Below are 12,122 nucleotides of genomic sequence, written 5' to 3' on the forward strand. Positions count from 1 at the left end.
TATTTTTAGTATGTTCACATACTATATCTAAGATACTCCAAAGTGAGTTCGATGAAAAAATTGCAAGTGAGCCCATAGTTTTATTGTTTTTGTGAAATACGTACATATTGTTATGTGAAATGGAGTATGCACAAAATATGATACATACTATCAAAAAAGTAGTATATATACTACCTATACATTCATATATACTACATACTACGCGTACATACTTTCCGATATGATAGATACTATCTAAAACGCATGAAACAAAAATGAGAGTAACTACACCCGGTAGTAGGAAAAATTCGTCTATATATATATATTTATATATATATATATATATAATGACTTATTCTTCTCAGGGGGTTGCCTTGTTCCTCTCATTCTTATTCTTCTCAGAATTTAGGGTTCAACCCATATCAAATTCTATGAGGTAGAGAGGCCTAGCAGGATCCTCTAATCGAGTGTTCGTACTGCCTTTTCAACAGGGGATAAGTCAATATATATATATATATATGTGTGTGTGTGTGTGTATGTATATATCCTGTTCTAGATTAGAAATTAAGAGAAGAGAGAGAGAGAGAAACGATTGGTTAGTAAAATATGTAGCTGCAAGTTTACATAGTGGAATTGCTGACCAAAGTTTTTCTCTAATGTACATTTCGGAAATTCCTAATACTTAAAACTTGTTTTTCAGCCCGTTTCTGTCATTAGAAAATACAAATAGCATTTTTTCAATCAGTTAATAGTATGAACAGTCAGTTAACAATACAAATATGGTAGCATTTTTCAGCCTGTTACTTACTGAATGCGAGTCATTGGCATTTTTTCAGTTGGTTAACAAACAGTTTTTCAGTTAGTTAACAAATAGCAACACTTCAGAAGCTTTTTTGAGATAAGCTACAGAGATAAGCAACAGTTTTTCAATCGGTTAACAAACAGCAGCACAACAGTTTTCCAGTCACCTGATCTCTGTCCAAATTTCTTATTGCTGTTGTAGGTCACCATTGTATTCGAGCTGGGAACCTACATACAGATTTTCATCTATGATATTTCAGCATCTTCTATGCTTCCAATCTGTTAATTTAATTTTACTTATAAACGGCACAACCTTCACTTCTCTTTTTCCGTGTGTAGAATTGATGATTGATGTAGTTTCACTGAATCAAAATACTGATGCCTTTTCCCTTCTCCTTGACAACTTTGCGAGAGCTAGGAAAGTAATGGTGGACTCTCATAAAGAAGAGAGACAGATAATGTTTGTGGTGAATTCCTTCACCTACCCTGCTTATGGGAAATTCTGCAATGATGTCCAGCGGCACACCACTCTCAAGTCTGAGATGAATTCCTTCACCAGAGGTTCTTTCGTGAGTTACGTCAGCGCTCAGAAGGCATACATCGAAGCCCTTGACGGCTGGTTGTCCAAGTTCATCCTAACAGACACCATTTGTTACTCCCGGGGGATCTCCTTGATTGTGCCCGACAGGGCCGGCACACCGCCCCTGGTGGTGATCACGAGTGGCACACCATGCTGTCGACGACTGGATCGATCCTCCTCACTAGTGACTCCGGCATAGGTATTCCTCTCCTCTGCTCTGCTCTGCTCTCTCTCTCTCTCTCTCATGCCACTGGTTCCATCTCACATCAATCAAAAATTAAAATGCATGAAAGGTGGCCTTTTTATTTCAATGTACGTGTGGCACTTTGAGCATCCATATGCTTGTAACAATGCCACTTTGAGCACACCAAGCTATAATTTTACACTACATAATTGTGTGTTTAGTTTCTGTTGGGGAGAGGTGGTTCAACACCGAGTAGAACAGAATTATAGTCTCTTTACTTTCAATGTACATGTGGCACTTTGAGAGCTTATATGCTTGTAACATTGCTGTCGTTTTGAAACCAATCTCTCAGAATTTTTATAGTGCCGGTTACTTTTCATTGCACTGAGTTATGTGTTTCATTTCTGTTGGATTGGTGCAGGACTTGGCGATGGGGAGAGGTCGTTCAGCGCTGCGCAGAGCTGGTGCCAAGAACTAACTGTTGATGTGGAATCATATTTTTTAAATAATTATCAGTTTGACTTATTAGCTTGTATTCAAACTGTACTGCATTTTTGTTTGAGTAATGTTTTTTCATGTTCATGATAGTTCTTATATACTGTGCTTCTCATAATTTGGGTGGGACTTTTTGTAGAGGTAATGTTTGTTATTATTGAGTGGTTTTCAACTAATTTGTGAAAGCAATTGGTTTCGTTTTCGGTAATCAGATGTAGAATTTGCATAGTACAAGGTATCAAAGCGATGCATATATTCTGAAATGTATCTATCTAGCTGGTCTTAGTTTTAGTTCGATAAATATATGTTCATTGATCCTGAGTATAATGGCTTAGTTTTTTTGTCCTGCTGGAAGCAATTCTTTATTGTGTGGAGTCTGTCAGTATAATTACTTGATGAATTTGGTTATTTTCCAACAGATAGCTGAAGAAGATTAGGTGATTTCACAATTCAATTGCTGAAAATGTTGCATGCAATGGAGAGCCATGTAAGTGTGCTTGCAGTGTCTACTATTGATTCTATGCATCGTTCAGTTCAAAAGAGTAGGACAGGTATCATACCTACAGAACTGGAATGTACCATGAAATAATCTTGAATAATCAACCATATGGTTCAACTGAACACATGTTTATTAATTCAGTAACTATAGTTATGTTTTCCGATTCGATAAGTTATCCCATAAGATAAATTTAAGTAGATTAATTACTGATCAAATACATTCTTTAGGTATTTCAAAGAATACTCAAGTCCTATGCAGCAAAATTATATGCCAGGTTGCCAAAAGATGGTACTGGCATTGTTGCAGCTGTTGACATTATAAATTAAAACATTGTCTTTGTTTGGTAATCTAAAGTTTCTAATTCGGAATAAGGAGCAAGGCAGTCGGTTGTAGTTTAGATCATAGGCTTGCTATGACTCTCTTTCGCGATTCAAAATTTTAGTCCAGGAATCTTGGCTTCTTGTTGGGTCTCTGCAGTAAAGTCTCATTCATCATCATCAACAAATGATTTCATTTTGTGTATGCTTGAGTTTAGAAATTTTTGTCTCACTGTCCATCGTCGACGTACCGTCCATGAAAGTTGTTCATATAAGTCTAGTGATAATATCTCTGATTTATTTTAATAATGTACATTTCCAGCAATGCATTTCTGTTGGTCCTGTAACTACTACTTTCCTCAGCTTGAACTCGTGCATGTAGCCTCAAAGATTGCCACTGATCAGCTTTCATGTCTATAACATGATTATCTAGCTACATGTGCTCCATCTCTCCTGTTTTGTTCTATTACAAATGTCACTTTCTTCACTAATCACGGTCATTAGCATAAAAAGGCAGTGAAAAGGACGCCACCTACCTAGCACCGCAGAGCTTCCACTCAGGCGACGCACCAGGGGTGCGCCACCGTGTCCATGTCGGCAGCCTGCACTGTGCGGGCGAGTCAGATTTTTACCGTGGAGAAAAAAACACAGCAAGTGCGGGCGACTTCCTCTTAGTGTTACTATAAAACTTATTGGGCAGTCATATTTAATTGTTGAATGTGTTTAATCTGGTTGAGAATAATCCACTACCTAAAGGGATCAAGATCTTTAAAATATTATTGTTTGTTCAAAGGTTGTTTGTTTTGTTATCAGTTAGAAATTCTATTGCAAGTTCCTTGCTTATATGTGCATGTTCGTCAGCAATTAGAGAAAAAAGGGGGTGAAAGGGTCGCTTATCAATCTGGCACCGCACAAACTTCCTCTCAGGAGGTGCCACCAGGTGGCTCCCCAACCCCTAGTGAGGGTTCAAAAGGAACAAGCTCGGGCGTTGTATGGACGTGTCCATGGATATATAAGGGACAAGATTTTCTTGTAGATGTTCTCACCACATGAAAAATTCCTAATTGCAAAGTGAGCCTAGCTCAGATATTTAGGTTCTTTGCGGTGGAACTAGCCCACCTGGGTTTAAGTCCTAGACTTGCGGCGGTGCTCATATTTTCAGCGGGAGGAGACATCCCGTCAACTACGAAGTTGCCTCTGGTGACTTCGTCAATCTCAAGACAATTTGGTAGCTCATTTTCTCGAAGATACTCATATAGATATGACGTGTGTGCGTGCGTTCGTAGGGGGTGAATGTATGTGCACATATATGAGCGTGTATGTGTTCATTTTTTTCTAATCATATATTTTTCTGTGTTTTTCCTATGACTTGAAGAGCTCATTCAGATAATAAAAATATACAATTTGGATCATCAGTTCATCACAACAAACCATACCCAGCGGCCCAGTCAATCACATCTCACGGATCGCCCCACCTCCATGATCCGCGTGCTCACCCCGTAAACCCGATCACAGCCGTCCATCTCCCATCGATCCAACGCTCCATACTCCATGTCCCCGTTCCCCTCGCCGCGCGCCTTCTCGCTCCAAAATTTCCCTCTCCCCCGCCCACCGTCTCCCCCATTTAACCCCGCCGCCTCCTCTACTCATCTCATCGCTCCACCAAACCCAAATCCAACAACGCCGGCGAAGCATCCAGTCCCAGACCCCGCCGCTCCGATGGCCCGCACGAAGCAGACGGCGCGCAAGTCCACTGGCGGCAAGGCTCCGCGGAAGCAGCTGGCGACCAAGGCGGCGCGGAAGTCGGCCCCGGCCACCGGCGGCGTGAAGAAGCCCCACCGCTTCCGCCCGGGGACCGTCGCGCTGCGCGAGATCCGCAAGTACCAGAAGAGCACAGAGCTGCTCATCCGCAAGCTCCCCTTCCAGCGCCTCGTCCGGGAGATCGCGCTGGACTTCAAGACGGACCTCCGCTTCCAGAGCTCTGCCGTGTCGGCGCTGCAGGAGGCCGCCGAGGCGTACCTCATCGGTCTGTTCGAGGACACCAACCTCTGCGCCATCCATGCTGAAATCTGAGATGGGCTCTAGGCCCATATTGCAATTTCTGAAAAATCTCTAAGGGCCCATGTGGGTTATATGGCACTAGGTGTAGTGGGAAGTTTAGTCCCACCCCGAAAGTAGAAGGAGAGTTGGAGTGGTTTATAAGGGTTTCTCTTCTACATATTATTGGAGCTTGAGAAGAGAAGAGGCCCTCGCGCACTCCTCCTCCGCCGCCCGCCTCGCCACGCCACGCCTCGCCTCGTCACGACGCGCCGCGGGTTGCGGGATTGAGCCGAACCGAGCTCACACCTACGCGCTTATTTTTGCCAGTCACTAATGGAGAGTTTTCTGACAGCTGGGCCACGATCTGAGACGTCGGATCGTGGGCTGTCACGGACTCGGACGTGGGTCGAGCCCACGTCTCTCCACGCGGCTGCGCCTATAAGTATGCGGTGTCTTCTAACCCTAGCCGCCACGAACAGATCACATCTGCTCACGCGCACGCCCATCGTCGTTCCTTTGCTGCTGCTGCCGCCGGTGACTTCATCCCGTCCGCCGCGTACACGGTCGACGGGAGAGCAGGTCTCCGAAACCACGCCCTTCTGGTTCCTGTACGGGGTGAGGGGCGAATAGGTTTTTGGGCAGCGATTACGCGACTGCTCGCTTCCGATCGTCTACTTCCTCTACGTCCGCGTCGCCTTCATCATCACCATGTCCACCGACGCCGACCGTGCCGCCGCCGAGAAAGCTGAAGCCGACAAGAAGGCCGCCGAGGACGCCGCTGCTGCCACCAAAGCCGCGGCCTCTGCGTGGCCTACTGGAGGGTATAACTCGTTTATCCCGCTCCTGATTATTTTCATATTAGCAGTACTAGCAGTATGTGTAGATTTGTCTACTGTTTGCTTAGTACGTGCATGTTTAGATCAGAGTCAGTACGTCATCAACTTAGTCAATGCCATGCTAGTGATTTACTCATGGATTAATTTAATCGAGAAATTGCCTATTTACTCAACAATCCACGCCAAGCGCGTCACCATCATGCCCAAGGACATCCAGCTCGCCCGCCGCATCCGCGGGGAGCGCGCTTAGGTTTTCGGTCGCCGCCGGTGATGCTGGATGGTTGCTGTTCCTGTCTGCTGATCAGGATGTGTGCCCGGTGCTTGTGTTCGTTGGTGTTGATATGATGTGTCCTCTTGTCCCATGTATCCTGATGCTGCAATGAGATGGCAATGGAAAGTTCAGTTATCATCTAATGCTCTGTTTGTCCTCCAATGCCTCTGCTTTCTGCTTGACTGCTTTGTGAATTTTCAATGGCGCACCTGAAAACGTAGCACGGTTCTGCAGTGATTGGGTTGAACAATGGATGATGCAGTGTCCGTCGATTTTGTGGTTTTGCCAGTTATTTTTGTTTGCTAGCTATGTGGTTCGGTGTGTCTGCACCTTTTTTCCCCATGTCTGTACAGTGATTTGATGAACGCATTTGGGCTTTTGGATCTATGTGAAGTGATTTTGAATTATGTTTGGGTTAGCTAGCTAGCTGAAGTTGAAGAAGTGACAGATTTTGAATTCTGTTCTCTGTACATTTGGTCGTTACTGCATTCAGTTTTAGGATAATCATCACACTACTGACTCAATATCTACCTAACCTTTGGTGCTTTTTTTTGCGGGGGACCTAAACTTTGGTGCTTGCAGTGCAATTGATATGCCAATTGTGTTGTGTTATCTTCCATAGCCCCATTTGTGCTTGCAGTGCAAATGAAGACACCATATACTGTCAGGTTTCTTTCAAGCTCAGGTGGTGTGGTATCTGATTGCGTGAAGTATCTGAAATTCATAATTCATCGATGAAGACATCTGTATGCGGCTGCAGAGAGTGCTATTCTATCAGGTAATTATAGGACACCTTGCAAACAGCAAGTACTACTAGAGAATTTGCAAGACCAACTGACAATTTCCATCTTCTACCTGAGAGAAGCAAATAACAGGAGCTTCCAGGCAGGAAGAGAAGGAGATGAAAGGGGGATTCCTGCTCTGTTGAAACCATCGCTGGGCAAATGCGGCACCGAGCAGGGGAATATTTCCTCGGATTTCACAAAGGTGAAGGCCACTTCTCTCTGATACATATGAGCTTTTTTGCCTTTTATACTGACTGCTGTGCGACAAGCACTACTTTGCACTAGCAGTTCTATAGAGATGATATACGGTAGGCTTCAAAACAATTGGAGATATTAGGTGGACAATCAGCTCACTTTCAGTTGAGGCATCTATGGCAGAGTTTTCTGCCTCCAATCCAAATTAATTGACCCAGCTTTAGTACAACTTTACTAGAGTAGCACTTCATGGAGGTATGCCGTATGCTAGTTTAATAGTTTTCACTTGGTTGGACTAGGACCTCCATTTGTAGTGTTGGTCTCCGTATACGAAAAGGTAGCCTAGCCAGCTAGCCCGCGGATGGGATTGTAGTTTCAGAGATCTTGTTTTTTACATTACAGATGCTTTCATCATCCAAACACACTTTTTTTTGCATCAAGCTGCAAGAGTATAATATTTTCCTTACGATAAGGAGTGTAAGTGTGATTGCTTAGTTGTGCTTCATCCATCCGTTCCATTGTTTGGTTTGTGTGATGTGCAGCATGAATGTGCAGTGCCAGTGATCGTGACAAGTTATGAGGTTATTTGACATTGCCGGCCTGTCGAAAACTTGATATTATATGATGTTTATAAATTTTACGTGAGAAATTCATGTGCTAATTGACGCCACAACCTCCTTTTAAAAAGGAAGAACTCTACTGATCTTCTGGGTAGTGCCCAAGTTAATACACGCAGCTCACTTTAACCTCTTAGCTCACAATATCGTCATTTTGGACCACAATGCCTTTTCTTCTGCTACAACCTACAGAAAGTCCATCAACTACTCAAATATATTATAGAGAGAATTAAGGCATGAGTTTTTTTTTTTGACCGGAAACGGCAGGTGTTCTGCCTTTGCGTTAAGAAAGGGGAATACTCTACAAGGTGACTGTGGCTAGAACAGCCTAGGAGGAAGGGAAGTCAGTTACAGTTTGCACCAGGGCGGAACAAGCCGAAAGAGAGAAAAACACGACTACTATCCCGCTTTTTTCTCTGATGATAGTATTGATAGTTGTCACCGGGGCAGTTTTTGGTTGGAAAACTCTCCCGATTCGCTCATTCCAAATGTTCCAAGCGTTATAGGCCGTGACTGTAGATCCTTTGGTTCCGTCTGATGTGGTCGTTCAAAGGGAAGACTTAGACCACCATTGAAGAATTGTGATGGCACCGGGAGCAGCATCCACAACTCCAGGATAGGAGGCCCTGAAGGAATACCAGATCTATTTGCTATACGCGCAAGAGAGGATTAAGTGGCTCGCACACTCCTCCTGGTCAAAAAGGCAACATTTGTCAATATACTCGGCCAGTTCCTAGCCAGCAAGCTGTCAGCAATCCATATCCTGTATTGTAGCAGAATCCAGATGAAGAATTGGATTTTGGGATCAACCTTGATCTTCTAAACACTGTCGAAGTGCGGCAAGGGAAGTCAGGCAGCCACATAATAGCATCAGGAGTATCAGTGAGCTGAAGTCTCCGAGTGGCCCTTCAAAGCTGAATGTACCGGTCCAGATCAGCCTCAGTGCTAATCTTGTGTATGTAAAAGGAATAGGGCAACCATCTGCCATCATGCAGCGCATCAGCAACTGACAAATTCTTCCTCGAAACTAGCAGAAAAAGGGATAGGGCAATATCCTTAGGAGCGCTCCCTGCAGCCATCTATCTTTCCCTACTAATAAAGCACGGAGTGCTTCTGCCCGTACGTCATCGGCGTTTTTGCATAAAGGTCCGTGTGCTTTTTAGTATTTGACCCGCAGTCCATGGATAAGTGAAAAACGATTCGTTATTAATTAGGGTCGGGTCAACGCGGTGGCACGGCAGCGCGATGCAGAACGGCGGCAGCGGCTGGAGCTTGCAGGGGCCGGATCCGTGCGCGGTAGGGGCTGGGGAGGCGGATCCGGAGGCGGGCGGCGTGGCGAGGATCGCCGGTGACGACGAGGAAGGCCGGAGCGCGGCTTCCCGGGCGGGTTCATGGCATCCACGACTATTGGGCAGAGGGGAGACAAGGAGGCGAGGGAGAGAAGAAGGGACAAAGGAAAAGCGGTGCGGAGAGAAGAAGGCCGGAGCTCGCCGGAGCCGGGCGATGGCGGACGGGCGCGGGAGACGGAGGGAAGGCCGGACCTCGCCGGAGCCGGGCGATGGCGGACGGGTGCGGGAGACGGAGGGATCCCGTGCGGGGGCTGGTTCCGACGACCACTGTTGCGTGGCCGCGGGAGGACAACACGCGCCGTCGCGCCGGAGCCGCCCAGGTCTCCTGTGTCTCTCCCCTTCCCCCCTTGCTCCTCTCTCTCTCTCTCTCTCTCTCTCTCTCTCTCTCTCTCTCTCTCTCGGAGCTCTTATCATCTCACCGCCGTCCTTCGTTTACAGGAGCAACCATGGATGCTCCGCGTTCAAGGTGTACAAGGCCGATTTGGAGTGGTTCCCTCGCAAGCTCCTGCTATTCCCCACCTCTCGCGACGTTCTGCATCTAGATTGTTTTCTTCAGTGGCAGGAAGGTGAGCGGGATGACCATATGTCAGGGAGTGTTTGGTTTAAAGAGAGATCACTGGGGATGAGTTCACGACCATGTTCCTGCTAATTTTTGGCAATATGGTTCAGAGAGTGGTAACTATTTGGTCAAACAAACATCTTCCTGTCTTGATATGCCTTTTTATTTTTGGTTATTTGTGAGAACTTTTAGTACATGTCTTTGTCATAGCTAGAACTTCTGACAACTTTGAAGCAAGAATGTTCAGAGAAATTGTTCCATGGAATAGCTAAACGATAATACTATTATTGATTTATGATAGTTTGCACATGCATACAGAAATAGATATATTCAAGCCTGTAATGGCTAACAGCCAAAAGTATGAATCTATTCTTGATACTCTTTTCCCCTTCTCTTAAAATAATCATATACAAATTATAAGCTTTCTAACATCTGCATATTTCAGGTTTCCATGGAGGTACAGAAAGCGAGGTTCAAACAATTCAGTGCAGCAGCAGCAACACCTCCAAGGTGAGAAATAGGTTCCTATTTATCCTTCTTTGCTAGCTGTGTTCCTCTGCTGGGCATCGACCATGATCTCCATGTCGCCACTAAGGCCATGGCTCCTGGGATCGAGGACGCTGGGCTCGCATGGTCTAGGCCACTATTGATTTGTTTCTCTTGGTTTATGGCCTCTTTCGCCTATGGTCGGATCTGCGCGTCCGCGTCCACAGGAGGACTAGGATCTGGCTGTGCTCCACGACTATCACAACCAAGCCGGGGAGCACCAGAGATCACAACTTGAAAATTTTAACTGCAATATTTGTTGGTCAGTGTCCTCATCTGAAATTGTTCGTAAGGTAGTGCTTTATTCTGTATAGCATCCTTGGAAGATTGTGTGGTGTGATGCTTGGGTGTAGAGCCTTTTTTGTTATTCTGTATAGCAAAGGGAAATAGCCTCAGGCCCTCAGTTTGGTATAGCAATGGGGGTGATCCTTCGTTGGAAGAAACATTGGTGTGAAACAGATAGACTTACTGTTTTTTCATACTATACTAGCATAGTGTTGGTTGTTAATTTTAAGTGTATCAGCAGTTTTTTCAGCCAATGAAGTTATGCTCACGACATGGAGAACTTCAAGGACAACCTGCCTGAACAGTTTCTACCTGATTAGTGAACTAGGCCATTTACTATACAAATAGTTATTTTGTTGCAAGTTACGCTGTTGCTTCTAAATACTACACTTTTGGTTGTATTTAGCAACTAAGAATGACACAAGCAGCCGCTAAAACATTCGAGCAATGCCCAAGGTTAGTACAGGAAGCATAGTTGTTTGCTTTAGTAGAAATTATATTCCTTTTTTCCACTACTGTGAACATGGACGTGAGTAGGTAATTGCTCCTAAAAGAAACCTAATTAATGTATTGTTGAACCTAATTTTGAGATGATTTTTATTCTGCCATTGTACAGTGCACATTAGCATCGTCTAAATACACATGTCTCTGGGGTTTCTTTTTGGTGGCAAATTGATTCTTGCAATCATGGTGGAAAGGCCAGCAATAAGGCACTCTACACTGATGAAATTTGCATAAGTATTCCTCTTTGTGATAAGATTTCACCAAAAGTTTCAACATTAAGATGTTTACTTAGTTAAATCCTGAACTGAGGCACCCACCCATACATGTATAAGCTCCAAAAAATAAAACAATTTGCAAAGAATTTTTCAGCTTTCGGGCTATAAGCGTTAGACATTTTCATAAGAAATGCTGAATGTTAGTATCAATTGAATCAATTTGACCTTACACGCAGTGCAGGTATTGTTAAATCTGTAGTTGTAATTTATTCACCTGTAACTTGATTTTCTTTTCACTTCTCTTTTTATAAATTCATGTAGTCGGCTATAATAATGATATTTTTTTCTTTTGAGAGAGAAATTGTGTGTCTGCTCTGGTTTTAGTTTTAACGTCAGCTCGTTACAATCCGTAACTACTTGTAGACTACTTCATCCGGATGGGTTTGCAACTTTGTGTACAGACTGCTTCAACACTTCTATTTTCTATAGGACTTGGATTAATAATCTCCAACAATATGGTCATGCTTCTTATATTTACTTTCAGTTCTAAATACATTTATGTTTTTCTCTATGTTGTACTACTAAACTATGTGTGCTAAAGTAAACATAAAAATATGACGGGGTGGTGGTTTCAGCCATAGAAAGAATTGATTTGGAGAACAAAGGGAATTTTCGGCGGACGAAGAACTCGCTCGAGATGCTCCAGTGATGATTTTATATAGCGTTTTATCTAAACCTGGGTTCCTTCTTTCAGATTGGGCGGTGCCCTATGATGTGAAGCCGGTGTAATAACTTTTTCATTTGGCATCGGTGGTGATGTGACAACCTTTTAGACAATTTGGCACCTGTAACACAGTGGAAGACCTCATACGAGCTGGTTGCCTTCCTGGTAGTTGTTGCGGGTTTTGAATTAAGTGTACAACTATGTTTAAAACGCCATGATCAGAAGCTGTGGTGGGTGTACAGATTGACTCTTATTACATGACTATTCCTAAGATTGATTCTGATTGGGTTAAGGGCATGTGATTTTGTTCTCCCGGTGCAACGCACGGGCCCTTTTGCTAG

The 12,122-nt window shown here is 44.1% G+C and overlaps 2 protein-coding genes across 10 annotated transcripts in view; both read left to right on the forward strand.

The window, feature by feature from the left end:
- The window catches only part of LOC123147827 (histone H3.2), an 8,521-nt gene extending 3,501 nt beyond the window's left edge, over positions 1-5,020 (forward strand). Inside the window, exons 3-4 of one of the 2 annotated variants that reach the window (XM_044567143.1) lie at positions 1,199-1,559; positions 1,966-5,020. In XM_044567143.1, coding sequence (XP_044423078.1) covers positions 4,407-4,928 — 522 coding nt within the window. In that variant the 5' untranslated portion in view covers positions 1,199-1,559; positions 1,966-4,406 and the 3' untranslated portion in view covers positions 4,929-5,020. The remainder of the gene's footprint in view (positions 1-1,198; positions 1,560-1,965) is intronic. The other variant, XM_044567142.1, reaches the window with a different exon arrangement.
- Positions 5,021-5,853: 833 nt separating this feature from the next.
- On the forward strand, positions 5,854-12,091 carry LOC123147826 (uncharacterized). Of its 8 annotated transcripts, none has more exons than XR_006473466.1 (4): positions 5,854-6,780; positions 6,868-6,989; positions 9,953-10,017; positions 10,221-12,091. XR_006473466.1 is itself a non-coding variant. In XM_044567141.1 (4 exons), exons 1-4 carry the CDS (start codon positions 9,158-9,160, stop codon positions 11,764-11,766), a joined length of 378 nt encoding a protein of 125 aa, XP_044423076.1. In that variant the 5' UTR covers positions 8,748-9,157; the 3' UTR covers positions 11,767-12,091. The 8 variants fall into 8 exon arrangements, 6 of the variants coding, with proteins under 6 accessions (XP_044423076.1, XP_044423074.1, XP_044423071.1 ...); XM_044567141.1 differs by lacking the exons at positions 5,854-6,780; positions 6,868-6,989 and adding exons at positions 8,748-9,268; positions 9,387-9,514 and having other exon boundaries at positions 11,693-12,091; XR_006473465.1 differs by having other exon boundaries at positions 9,953-12,091.
- The last annotated feature ends 31 nt before the right edge of the window (positions 12,092-12,122 follow it).

The sequence above is a fragment of the Triticum aestivum genome, chromosome 7A, assembly GCF_018294505.1.
Source record: "Triticum aestivum cultivar Chinese Spring chromosome 7A, IWGSC CS RefSeq v2.1, whole genome shotgun sequence".
Lineage (NCBI taxonomy): Eukaryota > Viridiplantae > Streptophyta > Magnoliopsida > Poales > Poaceae > Triticum > Triticum aestivum.